At 42.0% G+C, this 22,430-nt stretch overlaps 1 protein-coding gene across 1 annotated transcript in view; it reads left to right on the forward strand.

Annotated features, from left to right (window-relative positions):
* Positions 1-440: 440 nt before the first annotated feature.
* efna3a (ephrin-A3a) overlaps positions 441-22,430 on the forward strand; it is a 58,721-nt gene continuing 36,731 nt past the window's right edge. The window contains exon 1 of the mRNA XM_051390301.1: positions 441-1,068. Coding sequence (XP_051246261.1) covers positions 959-1,068 — 110 coding nt within the window. The 5' untranslated portion in view covers positions 441-958. The remainder of the gene's footprint in view (positions 1,069-22,430) is intronic.

A 22,430-nucleotide genomic window follows, 5' to 3' on the forward strand; every position in this document is an offset into this window, starting at 1 on the left:
GCTGGTGAGGCTTTTTTTTTTGTTAATCCCAAAGTCAAATCTGAGCCTAATCTATAACAAATAAAAACAGTAGACCTTTTCTACAGGTGACATATGCTGTATCTTCAACAACGTTAAAGTTACTGTCCATTCTATTATCCTAAATCCTTCCTTCCCTTCTAACAACCCTTACTTTCTTATCCCAACCGACACTTGCTGCTTATGATTATTAAGCTATTTAAAACTTAACATTAAATCTTTTTTTCTTACTGTTTTAATTTGCAGGATTGTCTCCACACAGTTATTGATACACACACAAAGTCACGCACGCACGCACGCACACGCACGCACACACACACACACACACACACACACACACACACACACACACACACACACACACACACACGGCGCATGTTTTGAGGGGGCGGGGCCGCAGGATAGATGGACGTGTGAGCGCATCTCCTCCATCAGAGGGCGGGCTTGTAGCGTTGTGTGCGCAGCGTGTGGTTGCTGCTGCTGCTGATGATGAGAGGAGCGGCAGGTACACAAACCTTTCAACGGAGATCGAGCGGCTTCCAAGCTGTGTAAAGAACAATAAACACCGCCGACCTCAGCTGTCAGCCGTGAATGTGGTACCTTTCTCTTGCCTTACCATTAGCCTACCTGTGTGGTTTCTCTCTAATGAAAGCAGAATTTTGCCAAACAAATGAAGGAGTGAGTTTGAAAGTGCGCAGCGGGTGCGAGAAAGAAGTCCAAATAGATTTTGGCACAAGTGAAGACGTGCAGATGGGTCTCCTCGCAATGGGATTTGAGTTGAAGAACACGTAACCAGTCAGAAGTCACCCTGATTCAACCCGTTGTTAAGGTAACTGGGAACTTGAAAAGGCGTCTTTTGACCGCTGGGATGTTGTGAACGACGCGTCGCCTGGGACAGAAGGAAGAGGGCAACCAGGGCTGGACGAGCACCGGAGGGATTATGGCTCTCGCAACGTTTTCTCTCAGCCTCATCACGCTGGCGCTTGCAAACTTGCACCTGTCGAGAGCCAGCGACCGGCATGCGGTGTACTGGAACAGCTCAAACCTACTGTAAGTGGCTTTCTGCAGCCGTAACGCAGCCCCGTCCGCGTTAACAGCAAATTAACTTGTGTTCCTCTTTGTTGCTGCGCACCTGAGCTGATAACTTGTTTACAACCCAGTGTTCATCCTCTGCAGCGACGTGTTTTCTTTTCTTTACAGCATCAAGCCCTTGAAACACCACGGAAATACAGTAAATAAGCCACGTAATTTACCAGTTTTATGATAAGACATCGTTCTATCAACCTGGTTGTCTGCAGTAGTCAACAGCTGCGCGACTAAATACTTTATTAAATACTTCTTTTCATCTAAAATAAAAATAATAATAAAATAATAATTCCGAGCCTCTAATTTATCTTTGTTTTCCAGTCATTTAAGAGTACAGTAATGCGTCTCCACAGGGGAACTGTCTCTACAATGTTCCTTGCCCTCCTTGCAGAGTGGTTACTATATAAACATTTGATTTCTATCCCACATTTAATCAATCTACTGCTTCACAATAACGACTCATTTAAGGCGTCATCTTTTCATTTACCCTGCTCTCAGCTTTGCGTTTGTCCATCATCCTGACGGCCCCCATGCAGCACACGAACATCACTCACATACACAGCTCAAAACTTCCATAAATCTGCTTTGAGCATGTACTTGACATAACATGCGTTTATGTATTCAGGCACACATACACACCTCTGAGCCTATACTTGGACTTCCTCCTACAACAGTATGGTTGCTTACCTCAGGTAAGCTCCCCCAGGCTCTGCTATCTCTGTCTACCTGTGAGCTATAAAGCCAGCTTGCTGTGGGGCAGAGATCGATGTGGATTCTACTGCCTTTGTCTTCTCATTAGGCAACAGTGAATCCATCTTTTTCACATTCTTTTATCTCCTCTCCTCACACAACCTCCCTCTTTGCCCCCCCCCCCCCCTCTCTTCCTCCTCTATCTGTGTTCCTCCTCTGTCCATTTGTATTCACCTCAGACTCCTATCGCCTCTCTCTATCTCATACTTGGTTATTTTCTTCCCTCTCTTATTTTTCTGCTGTGTCTCACTAGCCGGCCTGTCCCCCTCAATTCCCCTTTTTTCCCCTGCATTTCATTACCGCCCCCCCATCTGCTTCTGGTCCCTTATTCACCTCCCAGGCTCTCAGTTGAGAGTACACATACAGTAGATAATTAGAATTAGAAATTGTATGAACGTTATTTGATTGTATGTGGCTGTGGGATAATTCAAATATTTGAAGGTTTCCTCAAGTCAAACAGGGAGGAAACTGCTCTAAAACCTGATGGAAACAGTCAAGGTGGTGCTGCAGCACTCTCAGTTACTCATTAATGTTAATGTATGAATGGCAGAGTCACATTCAAAACTATTTTAGATTTATGACTGCAGTTAATCCCATCAGTGTGACATGAATAGCGAAGGGGTATATTAACTGAGACTTACTTCCATTTAAGCTCTGTAAAAGTGCTCAGGTTTTTGAGTGTCACAATCAGTATTAGTCCTATCTATCAATTTTAATTAGTCTTTCAGCGTGTGCTCCATCTAAAATGATTTTCACAGGATGGGTAACGTTGCTCAGTGTAGTCATTCATTACAGTGTTAGCACATTTTCTGGCTTTAAACTGGCATTTATGTGTTAAAATTACAAATATGGGCTCATATTAATGAGTCCAAAATACTGTGTGTGAGGGAGAAGCAGAGAGGGAGGGAAACAGAGAGAGAGAGAGAGAGAGAGAGAGAGAGAGACAAAGTGCAGGTGTGGGTCTACATGCCTGCGTGTGCAAAACCTCTCCTTTCACCACAGCGAGATACAAATCTCTAAAATAATGCAAAAATTGACCCAGTTTGCAGGTAGCAGACAAATCCTCAGAGGCTATGGCAAGAATACTGATGGCCATCAAGCTTTAAAAGGCCTTGGGCTCAGGGCCACTTCTCTACTACTCCGTCTACATGGAGAACCAGCTGAAGGCCTCAGTTGTTCAACGATACAGCTCCTTCTCTCATCCAGCTCTGGTTATAGAGACAAGCTCAGGAGGGAGTAACAAGAAATGAAGGCAGCGACAGAGAGCCAGAAACCAGAGGCCTTCAGGGCCAAACTCGGGTTGAGGCCTTAATGTTTTACCCTTGAGCGCAGCATTCAGTGCAGATGGTTATGGCACAGCTGCAAGAAATGGGATCACTTGGAAGCCAAGCTGTTTGTGCCAAAGCCATGAAAATGGCTTTTTATGATAACGCACAGCTAGAAACGTCTTGCTCTGGTGTATTGAAAGTCAAAAGGAGACTGTCACACTGTTGATACCCAGTAATACTGTGCTGTTTGATTCTTTGTGGTTTTTTTTAGGTAAACAAGATCAGACGATTTAGTAAAGCTTTTTCCTCTGCTGCGGACAATTTGAAACGAGATGTCTCGATTATCATAACCCTAAAGAAATAGCTCAGAGTGCTTTGATTACCGCCCAAGTCCGTCACGATCGCACTACCCCCCATTAGAAAGTGTTGCTCTCAGCTTCCGCTCTCAGCAGTGTGCCTGGCCAACTCGTTACAGATGTCCCTGCTAATGGCTGACTGAGGCAGGAAAAAACACACACGCAGGCCATTAAATCATCTCGCATCTGAGGCCATCTGCCAATTAGAGGGGGGAGATGTGGAACATCTTGAGAGCACGCGGGAGCAGCGGTGCACTGCGGTAGCCTCGCCTACCCACAAGCAGCGTCCCATGCTCATGCCACCTCCTCCCATCAGGTGTTTGGCCTCAATGGTTAGACAGGCCGCATCTCCATAATTGGGCACCCCATGCCAGCATGATCAAAACAACGGCGCAGCTTTCATTCACTCTCCCACTCCTTCCCTCAGTCACACAGTGGCTCTACTAATGCTTATAACTTAGCAGGACACCACGGCAGAAAGTCTTTGCACATGCGTGGGAAGGAATAGCAGGGAATTGAGTTTGAAAGTGTGCCACACATTTCTTTGCTAAATCGCCATTCCCTTGACTGCTCAGCAAGATGAAAGTCTTCTTTTGCTGTTTGTGGCTGATCCTCAGTGAGTTACAGCGCTGCGTGTTTCATGCTACACATTATGACCCTGAATTGGACCTGAAATGGTGTCTGTCAAGCCCCTAGACCACATGAAGAAAAAACAACCCAGTCCCCAGCACACCGTATCTGGTGCTACAAAATAAATTATCACCTTGACGAATAGCTTCCCTGAGAGTTCGAGGTACAGAGGCCTGGTGATCAATGTTGAGTCGAGGTGCCGTCTTACTCAACAGGCTCATTAACCGCCAGGTCGGCCTGTGTGGGTGTGTGCAGACCCAGATAGAGTTGGAGGTGGTTCCCTGCGGGGCAGAGGAGAACCCCGTAGGGAAACATTTGTAGATATTTAGTTGCAGTAAAAGGGAATTGTTACTGAGAAATAAAGAAAAGAGAGAGTGAGTGATGGAGAAGGTGATGGATAAGGAGAAATCTGAAAATAGAGGGAGGCAAAAAGAAGGATGCAAAGTGTGAAGAATATTACTGTAGGGAAGAGGTAGGCGTAATGGAGAGACTGTGGTGGAATGGAAGGAGAACATGCTGGAAAGGTTGAAAGTGGAGCAGTCTGTCAGGAGAAGAAAGTGAGGGAAAGATTGATTGAATTGGCCAAAAGTCAGGAAGGGTGAAAAAGAGCATGAGTTTTACCGGATATGGAAGTTAGGTTATTTGGCCGAATGTGTTGTAGCCGCTGTTTTTCCGAGGAGATGATACCCACAGGAGTTGATCCGTGCTAATGTGGACACAGGCTGGGTCATTCATGTGGACCAATGCTCAGAGACAATAGCACCCACCATCCACCTGCCCTTCTGCCCTGCGCAACACGGCGCAGGCGGAGCATACAGGAGACAAGCGGATTTGATATCTGATTACATGCACGTCCGTCTGCCTGCAGCTCCGTCTCTGGGCTGTCTCGGCAATTTTGCATACAAATGCATCTTATTCACTGGCATTCAATTTATTCTTTCACATTCATCGTACCACACAAGTGCCTCAGACAGCATTACATAGCATGTAGTTTTTTCCCAGATGGCAGTTGTTTTAAATGAGACTGTGTGAATAATATTAATTGAAAAGTGCAATTTGACCTTTTATACGTTTTTGAATCAAACATTTCTCCCCATCTCTAATAAAGAATTCCTCTCTCCAGCTTTCTAAGTTGTTTGTGATAATTTGATGCTTTATATTCTTTATCTCTCTTTGACATCCAGAAGACTAGTTTGATGAACAGGCATTTTGAATGAATAGTTAACTTGACATTATCACCTGGCTTCATTATGCTGTATATGCACTGGTGTCTCAAAGCTTGTTGGACTGCTAAGCGGTATGCTGGCCATTTTTAGCTCAGAAGAATCTGCTATGAGTCACATAAATGGATGGAGAAACACTGAAAGGATGTTTAATGGTTTGCATGGATCCAAGAGTGGTTGTGCGGATCAATACATTTATATGGTATGGGAAGGTGAATGGACCCTGGCCGAACAAAAACACAACAAGGTTGCTTTCTGAGTAGCAATCAATCTGGGTGCATCAGGTGATCAATGTCCAAATGCATTTTTAATTGGATTTCATGGTGTCAGTAAATTGCCATGAAGTATTCGGAGCCCTGCCCGGGAAGCACAGATCAAGTATTGCCTCGGAGGAGCATGCTTGAGAATTGATTATTACGGGCTTGTCAGTCACTGCTCCGGGGTCCATGCTCCATGGAGGCCTTAACTATGTCTACACTAAACAAGGCCTTGGTATAGAAGCAGCAGCCGCTTCAGACAGACAAAGGTTAAAAAAACACGAGGCTGAGCACAGATGAAAGAAAAAGTTTGAGAGCTAAACAAAATGCAGAGCAATATTCCTCCATTAGATAAGCATGACAGAAGAAGATGTATTTGACTAAGTCTGCGAGACCTAAACAACAACTGTAAGTTATTCATCCACAAGATAAAAATGAAAGTTTTTTTTTAACAGAGCATACATTTAGATTCGGTCTGCTTCACACATTGAAAGGTTAGGTGAGAACATCAGTATACTGTATATTTTTGCCAAATGTCTTACTGCTCATCTGCTTAAGACTTTAAAGCAAGCTAAGCAAAAAAAAAGAAAAAGCGATCCATTAACGATTTGTAGTTTATATTTGAGGTGCATTGTTGCTGTTGTTGAATGCTCCACAAACAAAATAATTGCAAAGACTAAAGAAAACAGCACAAACACATTAATGTTCATTGTGGGCTGTTGCTCTTGGCGAACGCTAATTTGACTCTACAGTGAAGTGAACATGAGTTGAATTAAAAGGTGGGTGGGGATACAGATAAAATCTCATGAGGAGGCACTTAATCAACCTGGAATTTTATAGATAACAAAAGGGAAATTGTGAAAACTTTGACTACTGTGTCACAATAACATCAGCTAGCGGGTTACTTACTTTATCCTCTCTGGTCCCTCTAGAGGTCTGAGGCACCCCAAGCCTAATGAGCTTCATTATTATATGGAATCGGCAGGTTTGGTGGGCCATTATAGCCTTTTCATGGGCTCTGATGGGAAAGTGCCATGGGACTCATCTGGAGCTACCTCAGGTGCTACTTTCATAGGGAGAGTCCAAAGAAAAACATAGTTAGGCCTTCATCAAAAGCTATTAGCATTCCTTGTGCTCCAAGGTTATAAAAACTGCACTTAACTGTCAGTGGGAACCCAGAGGAGATAGTCCTGATCCCAGACAGGTAGAACCAATTTCAGACTCAATGATTTGAATGCAAATGCTTTCCACAATGAGGGCTTTCCAACTTCCGAATGGTAGCTCCACAGTACATTACACTGGGAGTCTGCACCGCAGTGGCCGTTACCCACTGGGAAATTACATTGCCGCTATGATGGAAATGGCTGCCATGTAGGAAAAAGATCAAAGCTGTTGATAGGTGGACGGTCACTGGCTGGAGTTTGATTATTTGGGAAATGGGCCTTGTTACGCTACATCGCCTGGAAAACGATATGGCAGCCACAGCAGTTGGTCAAAATAATTTGTTTTGTTATTGAAGCAGAAGGCCTCTTCTGAGGTATGGCAATTGAGGTGGTATTTTGCACCGACCAGCGCCCTCAGAGTTATCAGTATCCCTTCATAAAAAAGGCAGCAAGTGAGGACACAGGTTTGTGCTCTGTCATATCTTGTTCTCTGTTCATTCCCTTCAGGTCTTGAGCTGTGACAGGTCTTCCCTCTAATGCTCTTGGGTGCTTAACAACAGCGGTGTTACGAGAAGTGGAAACTGTCCTCACAGCTTAGTGGATGATACGGCTCTAGTTTTCCTTTCATGTGAGGGCAATTTCGAATATGGGCAGCGTAATAATTAGGTATTCTGTTATAATTGAGATTTTTCCTATTGAAGATGTAATTATATGAAGGTCTGAGACCCTTTGGCAGCCGTCATCTCTGTAATGAGAATATTTGAAGAAAATTGAAATCTCTCTCTAGTGCTCTGCGCATCCAGAATGACTAAAAGTAATTTGACCCTTCAGCAGCAGCAGCCACCACCTCCAGTGGCTTAATGTATCCCTCTTATATTGTTAGAGGGAACATTTAAATCGGTACATCTTCAAGCGAAACTGTTCTATTACAAATATGATAGCAAAGTCTTTAGAGCTTGAAAGTGTGATGTAAGTGGATTGGACGGGAAGCTACCTACTGGCAAAAAATGAAAGATATATTCTTGTGAAGAAGCTGGAGGGCTGTGCTGCTCAAATTTTTCATTTGCAGATATTTGAATACTCTGCCCGGTGAGGTAGCTACACATTGGGTGAAACAAAACACTTTTTTGGAGAGAGCACACTGTTGTTACTGTTACTGTTAAACTATACAGTATGATCTGGCTCAAATATGCATGGCTTGTGTGTAGAAGCCATGCATATTTGAGCCACTAAGGACCACCGCTCCCTCAAACAGAGACCGTAAACAATAATGTGAAAGCTGCACAACTAGTGCTGTAAAATAATATTAAAACTGTAAAGTGTCTATTACACATATTCTATTAGACATATAACTAATTTTGTTTTTCATTACACTTAAGAAATTATTTTTTTTAATATAAAATCTTATGGGGTGAGGAAGTACTGTGATCTTGTCTTAACTGTGCCCTGACAAACAATTTTATCAGTATTTTAACTTAATTAATCTGTATTGAGAAAACCAGACAAAGCTACAGTAATGTAGCTCACACTCAGTGATAATAGCGAGGTCTGTATTACTGGGATAACTAAAATTAGTTATATTATTATTATTATAAGTAATCATTACATTGCTGGTTAGTCACATCTGATGATAAAAGCTGAAGACATCAACATCTAAATTTGTCCTGTTGACAGCTCTCAGTCTCCTCTATTAATGCTGAGATAACCTTACGTTAGCTAATGTATGTCAGGCTGTAAACCTTTTTTATTTTTATTTTGGCCTTTCCATTACATCTTTTTTTATGTCTTACTCTCATCTATCAAGTACCAAGCTCAATGTGGTCAGAGTCAAAGGTCAAATGTAATTATGTCATTAAACAGGTGACTAATTGTAACCTTCTGTGCTTCTGTTAGGGTAATCTAAATGATCTATTTATGAAATTATTGTAATGTTTACTGACCCTGTCAAGCCCTAACAACCAGACTAGTTTACTAGCCGCTAGCTGTTGGCTGGCTGTAGCTACAACGTGCAGGCATTTCACTCCCAACACTGGCTTGTGATGCATGTTTACCAGACAACAGTGAACCGGTTCATTTTGTAGTTTGGGTAACTCACAAAATAAATGTTGATGTGTAAAATCTAAAAATGAGAAGCGTGCTAACAGCTTTGATTCTGCCTTTGATTTTATGGGCAACAATTGGGTACAGGAAAATTGTAGTGACGGTACATTTTATGCTTTAAAGGGGTCATTGTCACAATCTCTGGCTCAAACCCTGAATACTTAATACAAAGTGAGCGGATCAGAGTACAACTCTAGTCAGTGGTACAACACTCCTTTCTCTCCTTCCATGTTTCCATATCTTCAACCTCATCTTTTAATCAGGTCTCGTGTTGGTCTGCATCAAAAATCTATTTGGAATTCATTTGCCGCCTTGATGTGTAAATTCAGTTATGGTTAATACATGAGCTACGGCACACGCATAATCATGTCTCTCTACTCACACACATGCATTTTTTTCCCTGCCTGGTGTTCTCACCCATTGATTTATATGGACAATACGTGACTCATCCCGCACTATTGGCATCCTCCATCAGTGGGGGGTGTTCCTTTCCCCTCCTCTACCCTGCCTTCCTCCCTCTGGATCAGTGTGTTGTGTTGGTAAGAGACACGGCTGTACAGTGCAGTGTGTTATTTGCATTTGTTACAGCCCAGGGGGTAATTTGAAGAGGGATGAGAAGGGGTGTTGCCCTGCTCGTTATCACAAAACTTTAAATGCTGCACTATTAATGACTAAATTATAAAGGAAATGTATAGCGGAGCAAGTAGCCTACCTGTTTGCCATAGTCCCTTGTTAAAACTGTGCTAGTTCTCCTCTGGCTATGTACCAATCTGCTGCAATGCTTTGTTTGTTAAGGTATTTATTTGGTTGGTTCAGCTGCTTTTCGATAGCTTTGGGCTATGTACAGCAGGCATCTGTGTGTGGTGTTCTTGTGACCGTAATAGTGTTAAAGCCACATTTCTTACATGACATGTACTTTGTGTGTATAGTATGTGTCAGTAAATGGCTTACATCATGTTTTTTTCTCATGGTAGCAACCTGTGTAATGCTGCGTGGGACTGTGCCTAGACCAGCGTAGTGTGTAAAACTGGGAGACACACAGAGACGAGTCCAAATCCTCACCATGCTGTGTGTGGGTGTATAGAATATCAATGTCCTGCTGAGCTCTCTCACTCTGTGTGTGTGTGTGTGTGTGTGTGTGTGTGTGTGTGTGTGTGTGTGTGTGTGTGTGTGCATGTCTGGCTGCTATTAGGTGGCATTTAAGGTGTTTTCATGTCTCATTATCTGTCTGGCTTATTCGTGTGTGTGTGCGTGCATGCTTGTTGGATTGATTGTCGCTGAAAGTAATGATTGTATCTCCTCGTCTTTGGCCCTCTCTGTCTCTTTAGGTCAGTCCTTCCCTCATGCCTGTGTTTCCTCTCAGTTTGTTACATTTGCCTCGCAGAGCAGCAGCCCTCTCTGTCTTCCTGCCGTGTCGTTTGAAGTGTTTTTGCTCAGCCTTCTGTTCCTGCTCCATTCTCACCTTGTGTGGAGTCAATGGGAAGTCCCCAAAGACCGCTTCGCTCAACCGCATTGCTGTGCGTGGGAGGAGAGTAGGCACTACCGCCCATTTACCTCCCTTTAATTTATTGCTCTATTGCTATTGAGAGAGTGAATCACATATATTGAATCGTTATTTAGATTCCTTTCGCTTGCTGAACATGCACTTGACTTTCTAGTACAGTGTAAGTACACATGAGTGGAGCTATGTCTTCTTTTTCTCTGCAGTCTGTGTGTTTATGTGTGCAAGTGTGTCTTTCAGTATAGCATGAGATATATGTACAGTAAGAGATAGATGGTTATGATAAATAGATTTGCTTTTGCAGCACTTAAAGGGATTCTGTGCCACTTCCCAGGAGGAAGAGGAAGAGAAAGTGGTAGAGAAAGTTGTGACAAAAAATAACCAAAAGGAAGAGGAAGAAAGTAATGTTGGGGGAGGGAAGAGTGGAAAAAAAGGGAGATGGAAGAGAGAGATATAAGGTAGTGCAGAGATGTAAAGGCAGAGTGGAAGTGGGGTTCGGGGAGGTGGAGGTGGAGGGGGGGAAGGGGGTATTCGTATGTAGAAGAGAGGAAGAGTCTGTATGGAGAATATTAATGGCGTGTCAGGAAGTGGAGTATCTTTAAAGACCTCAACCTTTCTTCTGTGCTCATGCGTACTGTATCGTAACAAGCAGCTTGGCGGCACTGCTGTAAAAACCAGGAAAAAGAGCAGAATATGGAACTGAATCAGTGGCAGAATTGAATTCACACATTCATTACAAGAAGTAGTATTTGCAGGAAACAAATTGTAATAGCCACAACAACTGGAAGTGAGAAACACCCACAATATCTTTCCTTACCCCTTTAGTCCAGCATTTAAGAGCATTTATTTGGCTCTACAAAACATGTTTATTAGAGGTGACTTGTTTGTTTTTCTCTCATTATCAAAATCACTTTGCCTGAAGGTAGAGATCTGGCACACAACACCTGCTCCGCTTGCTGATTTAGATACAGCAAGCATTTACTCTCCTTCTCACACTATCTATCTATCTATCTATCTATCTATCTATCTATCTATCTATCTATCTATCTATCTATCTATCTATCTATCTATCTATCTATCTATCTATCTATCTTTTTAGTCTTTCCCATTCACTCTATGTATCTTTCTCTCTGTATTATACGCACATTCTCAAACACGCTCACCGATTTTTGAGTTGCACCTGTGTCAGGACTCTGAAATCCCTCCCAGCACCTGTCAACAACGGGATCTACAGCAAGAGGAAGAAGAGAGGGAGCTGCAGGTGTGTGTCTGTGTGTGTCTGTGTGTGTCTGTGTGTGTCTGTGTGTGTGTGTGTGTGTGTGTGTGTGTGTGTGTGTGTGTGTGTGTGTGTGTGTGTGTGTGCGTGTGAGAGGAAAGAAATCGTGAGGAAGTAGAGAGACAGAGGGAGAGGGAAGTGATGCTCATTTACCACATGATGCAAGGAAGAAACACGCTGTCTTTCATGGAAGCCTGTGTCACAGGTGACAGTCAATGACAGGGCCAAGAAGAGGCCTGTCAGAGAGGCAGGAACCAAAGAGTGGAGGAAGCACAGGAAATTAATATGGTATTCCTCATATAGCAAATGACAGAGAGATGCAAAGGGAGTATAGGAATGTAGTATGGGGGCAGGGAGAACAACAGCTGAGCACATTTTTAAGAGCTAAATGATGTAGTGAACATATACAGCCTGAGGTCGTTGTTTGTGATGGGAAAAGCAAGTGTGACACACGGCGACTGCAGAAGATGAATTCCTCGTGTGGAAATTGGTCTAATACCAGGAGGTTTATTCCCTGGGAGCCCTGACTGCCGTCAAGAACATTGTGGGTCATGATTGAAAAAAAGAGAGACTGTAGACTGATCAAATTCACATCTCTTGCATTTATTTTTTTCATTTGATCTGGAGTAATGTAAATTGGAACATCAAGCTCTCTAGTTCTGGTCTCTGTCAATATAAATCCTGTCTGCTGACAGAAAGTTTTCTTGAAGCATTGTCACGATTTCCTAATATCTCTTAACAACTTCTGTCTTGGCATTTGCAATTCATAAAACAGGTTGTAATCCCTAATTAGCAAGCTTTAATTTCCCTGACAGGAATTAACTTTTGGTCAAATTAGAGGTTCCATTAAGTTTTGATTCTAACCTCCAGCGCCTGCTGTATAGGGGTAAATTAGTGCCAAGGAAACCATATCTCTAGCTAATGTGCAGTGCCAGGAAGATAACAGCAGTTTCAAAAATGCCAGGGACATTAGCATTCCTGCATCGTGCTGTGTGTGCGAGGTCTCCGTTTTTAAATCTATAAAAAAAATAAATTGCTGTTCGTCAGCAAAAACCCTGCTTCCCCTCCCCCTCTGCCTCCTCTTCATTAGACAGTTCATCAGCAATCTATCATCATATGTATTATTTATGAGCACAGCCCAGTTCATTCTAAACACACAGCACAGGTTTCTTTAGTTATTTAGGTTTCAGTTATATTTTCAAACTAGTGTCAGCCCTATTGTGTATAGAGGGAGGGAGAGAGAACTCTAAGCCTCAGAAAATGACGCTTTTCTGCTTAATGAGGACTTGTTCCCTCCCAGCATTGCCACCTCCACTCGAGCGGAGAGGTTTGCTGCTCTACCAGCCCCTGCTCAGTGTCTTGTATGCAAATACCCATTTTTCAATCAACCTTGTGGTTCATTCTGAGGCGTTCGATATAGCTCTGGCCTTCTGCAAAGTAATTTACCCAGAATTCCTTTGACCTCCAGGGTCACCTGAGGGAACGACACCTTTAATCACTAACCTCCACTCAGTTTTCATGGCCTCCGAAGAGCCAGAAGAGGTCACTAAAAGTAAACTGGCTGTGAGTTTGTATTTAGAGGTACAGATGGTGATGTAAATGACTGAGCCATGTTATCACCACCAAATAATACTAATAAAACATTAGGATCCAGAGTTTGGTAATTTTACATGGTAATAACATAAGCTCTGACCCAAAGTTGTTGATGATTGACCCACCACTAGCTTCTTTCTACATGCAGGAAAAACTCACCCAGGTATCACAGAAACAATCTCAGGTCAGGCAACATTTTACTGAAAGTAAGTACGAGCACACATTGTGATATTGTATATAAGTTAACAACTGCAGCAGCACTAATGAGGCAATTAAAAGTGAGTAGAGTTAACTTAAAGTTATTCATGGGGATACATTGCCTCTATAATTCAAAAGTTCAGTTTCTCAAAACAAATTTAAACATTAATGTGTTAATGTGACTGTGGTGACTCTCACAGGCCACGTGACCTCCACAACTCTCTCGCGACATTTCATTCACACACAAAATCCCTAAAACTCTTCCCACCAGTCAATAGAACAAATTAAGCTTCTTGATATATTGTAAACACACAAGCTTCTTATTTAGCTATGGCAAACTGATTTTGTATTTAAAATAAAAAAATATATCATTATTTTATCTTTTTACTGTAGCACTGAGAATTGTATTCTGAAAACCCAGTTTTCACCAGACTTTTTGTATTATTATTCTTCCTAATATTACTATTATCATTTTTGTAATGTTTTCACCCCTTTAAAAGAAACTCCAATAATTATTTTGTTAATAAAAACAGAGAAATTGTGAATTCAAGGTAATAAGATTGGGGCAGGTGCAAAAAATCTTTTGCACTCAACCCTATTACCATACCAGCAAGTAGGATATACTTGCTGGTGTGTGTGTGTGTGTGTGTGTGTGTGTGTGTGTGTGTGTGTGTGTGTGTGTGTGTGTGTGTGTGTGTGTGTGTGTGTGTGTGTGTGTGTGTCAGAGAGAGAGGTTTCTGAAAATATCTCAATATTCACCCCATTTCATGATACGAACATTCAGTGCTATTGCTGGAAAGCAGTGGTTCCTTTGTGTGGAGATGGTGATGGGTGTGTAGTGTGTCTGACATTCGTGCAGAAAACCGGTGTTCGAGTCCTGTCACCAACTTGCAATGAAAGTTCACCTTTTTATTAACCCTAAGCATACTGTAGCTTTTTGCCATAACCACATTTTTCCCCTGATCCTGTACTTCCTGTACCACTACTGTAGAGAAATATGAAAAATGTTGACGTTGGAAGTGAAAAAGCCTTTTCTTTGAGCGTAATGTTGCAGAATACTTCAACACTGACATTCAATAGGGTTGAAATATGTGCTTGTGAGTCCCTGAAAGAGAGAAGCTTCACCCTTTTTCAACCGTCAAGGTGCCCTTGAGCAAGGCGATAAACTTTTAATTGCTCAAGTAAGGCTGTTTAATGGCCAGTGGTGCAGGACTGGTTTTACTGTGTGTGTAACCCTCCTCCTTTGTGATTTTAACCCAGTGCTGTAAAAGTGTTTCTCCCAGCAGCCTATATGACAGGTCTGAAAATGTAGGGAGGAATTACACCTGAACACACTCAGTCTCTGAGATGTTTCCCTTACACACGCTCACCCACTTCAGCACCAGTTAAAACCACTGAACAGTTTATACTGAGATGTAGCATCAGTTTCTGTGCAGTAACCTTTAACACACAAACCCAAACACCGGATCTTCTGCTTTCCTTCCATAAGCCCCGCAATCTATACCAAGACACACCGTAAATCCCCTTGAAGATTCTTTACATCTCCTGTGAGCGCCAACAGACATGCGTCCATGCACAGTGTGGTTCGACTCAGATTAAAGATCCTTAATCGAGGAATAATTGTGAAATTGTATTGACTATTGAGAAATTATGCAAATGCTCTTGTTCCACCCTTTTTTTCTGCGAATACACGTAGAGTAATCATCATCACAAATTGATTAAAGTTTTGATTTGGGGAGAGTTTTTAAATGCTGTTCAGTTATCAGTGATGTGCTTTTATAAAATGGCTAATCAACCAAAAAAAGTCTTTGTACAGCCTGAATAACATAATGTTTAACTAATCAAGGAAGAAGGGTTTACACCCACACACACACACACATGCACAGACAGCAAAGCCGGTAACTCTGATTCCTCTCTGTAAAGCCCTGCAGGTGTGGTCCACTCCTCCTGCGCTGGCTATTAGCACAGCCTATCATTGGTATTCATTTCCCGCTCCTAATTCCCCCACAGTATTTTTTCCCCTCTCACTTGACAGAGGACCGTGGGTTAAACGCCGGGGGGAGTGCTCCATCACGACTAGATCTGATCCAATTAAATACAGATTTAATCAGCCCCGCAGTCGGCAAGTGAATACACAATCTGATCAGGCTGGTGGTAACTGGAGGCCCAGCAGCACGGGCGCTGGTTTCCATCCACCGGCCGGAGGATTGGCTTAGTAGATGAGGAGACACCTTGATCCTATCTGACCTGTCAATTGAGCACATCCAAGAAACTGCAGACAGGTTCGGTTTTCACTTTTAACACGCTGATGGCATGATGAAGCTGCTCATACTTCTCTGCAGTGTCCACAAACCCTTGCTCTGATGATGCCTTAGTGATCGCTGATGATTTAGTGTTGTGAGATGATGCTAAGGCGACAGAGGCTCCTGTGGAAGATGTGCAAGATTTACCGTTGATGCAAACACTCAATTAATTAATGATTTAGGGATTGGATTATATCTGTGGCAGGCGGGAACGATCTGGAGGAGGTTAATCTTTGGTTTACTGGCAGAGGAGTGGGGCCCGTCTACCAGCGGCAGCGTAGAAAGTAGGGAGAAAACACCTCCCCCTGCCAGGGAAGGAAGATTTTTTGCCTCCTTCTTCCCAAATGGCTGCAGCTGCTGATTGTTGAAACCTTTTACTCTGCAGAGGAAGCAGTACTGTGATATGAAGTACAGCTCCCCAGTGCCCCATCAAAGTCCACTGTAACTGCTGTGTCACCTTCAGAGTTCCAAGGGAGGATTGTACATGGGGAGCTGCTGCAGAGCCTACTAATGAGGAGTCATTGAGCAATGGGTTGCTTTTTAACAGAGCCCGATGTCCAGGGTCATTTCAGTTACGACCCGAGACTTAATTACAAATGCTGCTGTTTAGTCTATGGTGTGTGGTGGTGTGTTTGTGTGTTTGTGTGTGAATGTGTTAGTCTGTGACTAGACATTGTTATGAAAAATAGCGATTCTGGCTGTCACTCAATTGTCTAACTTTAAATAAGTAATGGCTGCCTCAGTTAGCCACGTCCCACACAATGCAAACATAACACACTATGGCATTAAGTGCACTGTTTAGTGTCTGAACCAAATCCAACCTGGCAAGCAGATCGCTGTGGCTGGCGAAGTTAACAAGCTCGGGGTTTGTTCCTCATCCAGCATGCCAGTCATTTATGGTAATGCAAACAAGTCCCCTTATTTTCTGTCTCTCTAATGTTTACAGTGATGAATTATGTGCTATCAGATCGTAGACTCATATCCGGAGCATCATTGACATTCAAAGCATTCCTGCAATCTTTATTGAAAACCACAGAGGATAGATGCCTGGGATTCTTTGCATTATTCAGAAAATCTTATCGCAGCTTATTGTATGGAAAAACCTGCAATTAATACAAAAATGACTTTAGGAGATCTCATAGTGCTTGCCAAAGAAAGGTCTAAAGAGCTATAATTTGTTAATTACACTGTGAAATGATTCCAGTTTTTACTCTGAGTATTTCAGCCACATTCTGCCCTTGGGATGGACATCCGATCAGTAGTCTTTAATTGCCTCATGTGTTTAGAGAAAGACTCACCTCACTTGTTATTTCCAGGTGTAAATGAGTTGAGGAAAGAAAGGTTACCCTGAGCCCCACAAGACTGTGCAGTCCTTCAGGGTGGTCTTGGATCACCCCTGCCGTAGTCTGATATCTCAAACATAGCTGTGTTTGAAGTGCTCGGTTGGGTGCCTCCACTTTCTGCACTCGGGCGAGAGTCGTGGTGCTTGTTCAACTCTGGCAGCCCCTCTGTAAGTTCCTTCTTTTGTATTTGCATACCGAACAAACAGGAAATTGTGTTCATTTGTATGCAAATGTGTTTGTCCCCAAGGCTGGGATTTTGAATTAAAAGTTTTACCGTCCCATTAATTCCAAATTACACACAGGCACTGACATGGGCTCCTCCGCCCGGCAGGGGGGTATCCGACTTGCCATCCGAACGCATCTCTGTCAGTTTAGGCTGTTTAGTTTGCCATCTGCGAAACGGAGTCGGAATTTGGATTTAATCTGGTCCACTGATTTGCAGATTGATCGTCTGCACCACGCTGCAATCTCCTCTTAATTATCTCACAAAAATATGCAAAGATTTCGGTGTGATTGATATTCGAGGATACTACGAGAGACAGACGTGAGGAGGCCTTGAAGTGGTTGACTGACAGTTTGTGAGGAACATGGTGAATGAGAGGGAGTGGTGAAGGCCGTCCACCGTTGCCGATGTAGCACACCTCATCAGCCCTGCTCATTAAAATACATGTACAACCTTATGAAAAATGCATGACCCCATCAATGACGTGTGGCATGTATGTCCTGATGCTGACAGTCAAGGTAATATGAAAAATTAGTACCTGCACATCAGCTTCTTAAAAGGGATTTAGCATGAAGGGCCTTGTCTTTGTCATAATGTTGCTGATCAAGCACTAACATTGTATAAATTAAGCTGTTCAAAGTATTGATTATAGTGACTGAATACCTTGTTGTAATATTGAGTAGTAGATAGATAGATAGAATTCTGTCTTTTTTAAAGTGCGTTTATTTTAAATAAATGAAAATAGCTTACAATTTAACCTGCATTTAAAACTACTCAAGGGTAACCAAATCTGCTAGTGGCACTTAAAATAATGAATGTGAAAGTCTGTGTGCGAGAAAAGATTAATTAATCAGAGAAACAGATGAATCGATACATGTTCTGATCTAAATTACGCCCTGTCCAGCCTTCCTTATTTCACTAGCACCACATTCAAGAGAAAAAAAGCCACCAGTGTAACATGGTTCCAGCTTTTTATCCGGTTATTTTTATTGTTTCAGTCTAGATCTATATGGAAATACCATAACGTAGAAGTTATAAAGGCATTTCATTACTGGGCTGTTCTTACAGTATAAAGTGATAGGCCTGCTGTCACTGTGATAATGTTCTTTTGTGTTTTTAGTTTTATGGCTATGGTTATTAATTATTTATTATGGTTTATTCACATATAGCTCAAGACTTCTACCACTAATACACTAAAAATATATGCAAGATATATTCAGAAAAATACAAATCTAATCTGGTTTTCACAATGATGTTGCAGCTGCTGGATGAACATCATCTATGAATGTGTAAAATTATTAATCTTTGCACACAGAGAAACAAACACACACACACACACACACACACACACACACACACACACACACACACACACACACACACACACATACACACAGTGCTGTTCACAAATTAATAATGCATGGAGCACATCTTGTACACATGCAGACTTTTGGCAGGCATCTGATGTCTCTGTGTGATGAGCCAAGGGGGACACATCATTTTTGACTCTACAGTCAGAGAGTGATGGTGGCTGAGTGCTCAGTTGCCAGGTTTTGCTAATGAAAGAGGAAATTTGGCTTTGTGTCTTTTCAAAGACTTTAAAACGGGTTATGTCCTTTGGAGGTGGTACAGTATCTAACCTGGAAGGAGCTGATGCCTGACAGGATAAAAAAATGACTTTGACAACGAGACAGACTTACAATCAGTAATGTCAGCTCATAGGGGAATTCTCCTTTTTGCTAGAAAACACAGAAATAAACATATTATGGCGTAGGCGCGAAGGAACTCAGGCAACAATACTAGCTCAGAAAATGTTTTATCAGTAATATGCCTAAATCTATTCCTTGATTTTTTTCATTTGTTTTCTCATTGAGGGTAGCAGAATATGGACAATATGAGAACTTTGTGTTTTGTTATAATAAATGCATTGTTTTCAAGAAAATCTACCTGAAGTCAATGTTGTCCAAAGAGAAAAAGAAGCTGCCAAAAGATAAATCTATAAAGTGTGTATTTTGTGTGTAGTATATTAAATAAAACACAATAGACATTCAGCTTTCATACTGTGTATAACAATCTCCCTGTATTGATTTTGAGTGCATAAATGCAGCTAATACGAAATTTAGTTATTTTGCCAATACTTTATCTCAATAATAAAACAATATTCATAACGTCTATTCAAAGAAATTGTTTCTACATTTCATGGAGTTGTTTATTATTTGTTACTGGAAAAATCAATTAGAAATTTATCAAGACCAGATGGCATCAGGGTTGTTTTGCACCTGAACAAAACCATTTTTCAACACTCGGCGAAAACACCAGGCAGATTTCTGTTTTCATTAGCAGAACTGGCAACCACACACTCCCTGCTCAGCTCAGCTCACATCACTCTGATTGCAAAAAGGATGTAAAATCCCTCATCACTGTTTGTTGTCATGTCAGACACCTGAAGTCTGTATCTGTGAAAGATGTCATATGTAAAATTTTAATTTAAGCAGCTTCTTTTATACCATACCATTTTTAATCATTATATTTATATTTGACTGGAAACGCAGATCGGATTATGCTTAGAAAACTTGGATAATAAAGAGAATAAAAGGTCTTTAAACGTGTGTTGGTTTAGTCAGTATCTCAGTTGCTGGTTATTTTAGTAACAACTGCAGGTCTGGAATAGATATGCAGTGGATTTGGATTCAGGTAATTGGAGCGAATATTTAATGTAGATATGATTAGTCAGTCGTGTTATATGCTGCACCGTCCTTTCTCACTATTTCAGAGGGCCTGCTGCCTTTGTACCCTTGTGTGACAGAAGGTACTGCTTTGTAATGAGAGTTGTTGATATGTTTCTGCACCAGTGCCACTGAGACAAATTAGAGTCTGTTTATTGTACTTAGTAGACAAGGTGAATCGCAGAGTGTGAGAGGAAAAGGTAAGAAAAATAGTGTTTCAGGACGAGCGTACAGGCAACACACTGGAGCTACTAATTATTAAGTTATAATGCAAATAATGATGTAGACGTGTTATTTTTAATGATATTTAGGGATAAAAGGCCACTATTTCTACTGTAGAATAAACCCATTCGGTATCCCTGGTTTTGGCAGTCACACTTTTAAGCAAATGCATGCAGAAAATAAGAAGCAGCTTTAATCAATCACAAGACAGAGCAAGTGACAGCTGATTAATATTCGTCAGAAGAAAAACCTCAACTTTGCTTCAGAATCCATCGGTAACTATTGAATCCGTTGACTGCCCGTGAGCCTCTCTGCTGTTTCAATTGCCTCACTATTGTTCTGTCCTTGAATGAACTGTCACAGAGCACAATATAGTCAGTGGTGTGCATTTCCTGAGATGGAGAAGGTTGTCACAATTGCTACAAGTCATTCTCTCATGTGAGTCATCATGAGTGTTTAAGCAGTGACTTGGAACACAGACTTGGACCAGATGAAACCTGTGTCTATAGGAAAATTGTTGGTAAAAGAGGACGCAAGGTTAAAGGACGTGGCAGAAGAATGTGGCACAAAATGTACCAGCTCCATTATCGCAGCCCCCAACTTGGACATCCTATCCACCTGTTATTAGCACTGAATTGGGAGAATTGAATTAGACTGACTTGTCTTTAAAAGCTCCTAGAATCTAGCTGCCAAAGCCTTTCTGCCTTTCCGCCCAAGAGCCAGCGAGGGTCAGCGGGAGCGCGTGAGTGGGCAACGACTGGCAGTCACAGCCACTCAGAGACACCCTGGAGGGGGGAGAGGAGAGAGCCGACCACAGCTTGGCAGCTCCACTGGAGTCTGATAAGCTTTAATGGCACCGCCACAATGATTCACACCATGTGAGACACACACACACACACACAGGCATGAACATACACACACACTAAAACACACACACTAAAACACACACACACACACACACACACACACCTCTAGCAGGCTTGTGAGGAATGATTTCTGGACCCTGGATAAATTTGCAGTTGCAGGGAGTCTCTATTTACCAGTAATTGCATTTCTCTGCCCTCTTTCAGCCCTGCCTTCAAAAATGTTCTGTGCCTCAGGAAGTTGAAGGTGGCTGGGGAAAAAGCAACAGAACATGTTGTCGGCCTCACATGGTGCTCTGCCACAAGTTGACAGCTTATAGGCCAATCTGTACCATACATGAATACAAGCCGTGTGCGATACATAACCTGTCAGACAGACATGTTGCATCATCTGGATTTCCTGAAAGCCTGCTCAACCGAAAAAATGTTTTAACCGCAGTGCATGGGTGTCTACTTGCTATACAATGACTTAATTGATCCATTTACCCACCATCACAGACGCAGCAGCAAATACATCCCAGCAAATGAAGATGTTCAAACACAACATCTGTATTCACTGCAGCTGTCTGTTGGTGTAAATTATGATAAATGGTTTGGGTATTTGGTTAATTTTTCATGGTGAAGTAGGCTTGGGCTTGCCTGTTGGCATCAGGGCAAACAGTTATGGGAATAAATAAATAAAACAGCCCAGTATCCCTAATAATTATGCTTATATTGAACAATTCTGAAGCACACAACTTGCGTCCAATGCCAATGTTCAATCCCATTGAATGAAGGATGGATAAGAGACAAATATAAGGGGGGATGAATGTGCAGCATACTTTTACACTGGAGATTGGTCTTTACATCCTGGCACAGACAAACAATTCATGGTCACAATCTTTCCCTAACCTTGAAAGGGTGTTTCAGTGATATAGTAGTTGAAGGACATGTGAGAGAAAGATTTTACAAAGTCTAAATAAGAGCTGCAGAGTAAATCAACTCAAAAGCATCATCTAGTAGAGCTCTAATAACTTGTAAACACCCATGTTCTTGTACTACTACTACTATAGTACCAAATTACTGTAAATCTTAAGGTCCAGTGTGTAGAATTTAGTGGCATCTAGTTGACAGTCTAGTTGAATATCATTTCACCCTTCCAAGCGCAAAGGAGAAATTACACTGGTTGCGAAAAGTGCGGAAAACACAATTGCCCCTATCTAATGCCAGTGTTCGGTTTGTCCTTTCTGGGACTTCATGGAAGGCAACCCGCAGCATCTGTAGATACAAAAGGCTCACTCTAAGGTAACAAAAAAAATATTATTTCTATATTCAGGTGATTATACACTAAT

This window comes from Dicentrarchus labrax, unplaced genomic scaffold (assembly GCF_905237075.1).
Source record: "Dicentrarchus labrax unplaced genomic scaffold, dlabrax2021, whole genome shotgun sequence".
Classification (NCBI taxonomy): domain Eukaryota; kingdom Metazoa; phylum Chordata; class Actinopteri; family Moronidae; genus Dicentrarchus; species Dicentrarchus labrax.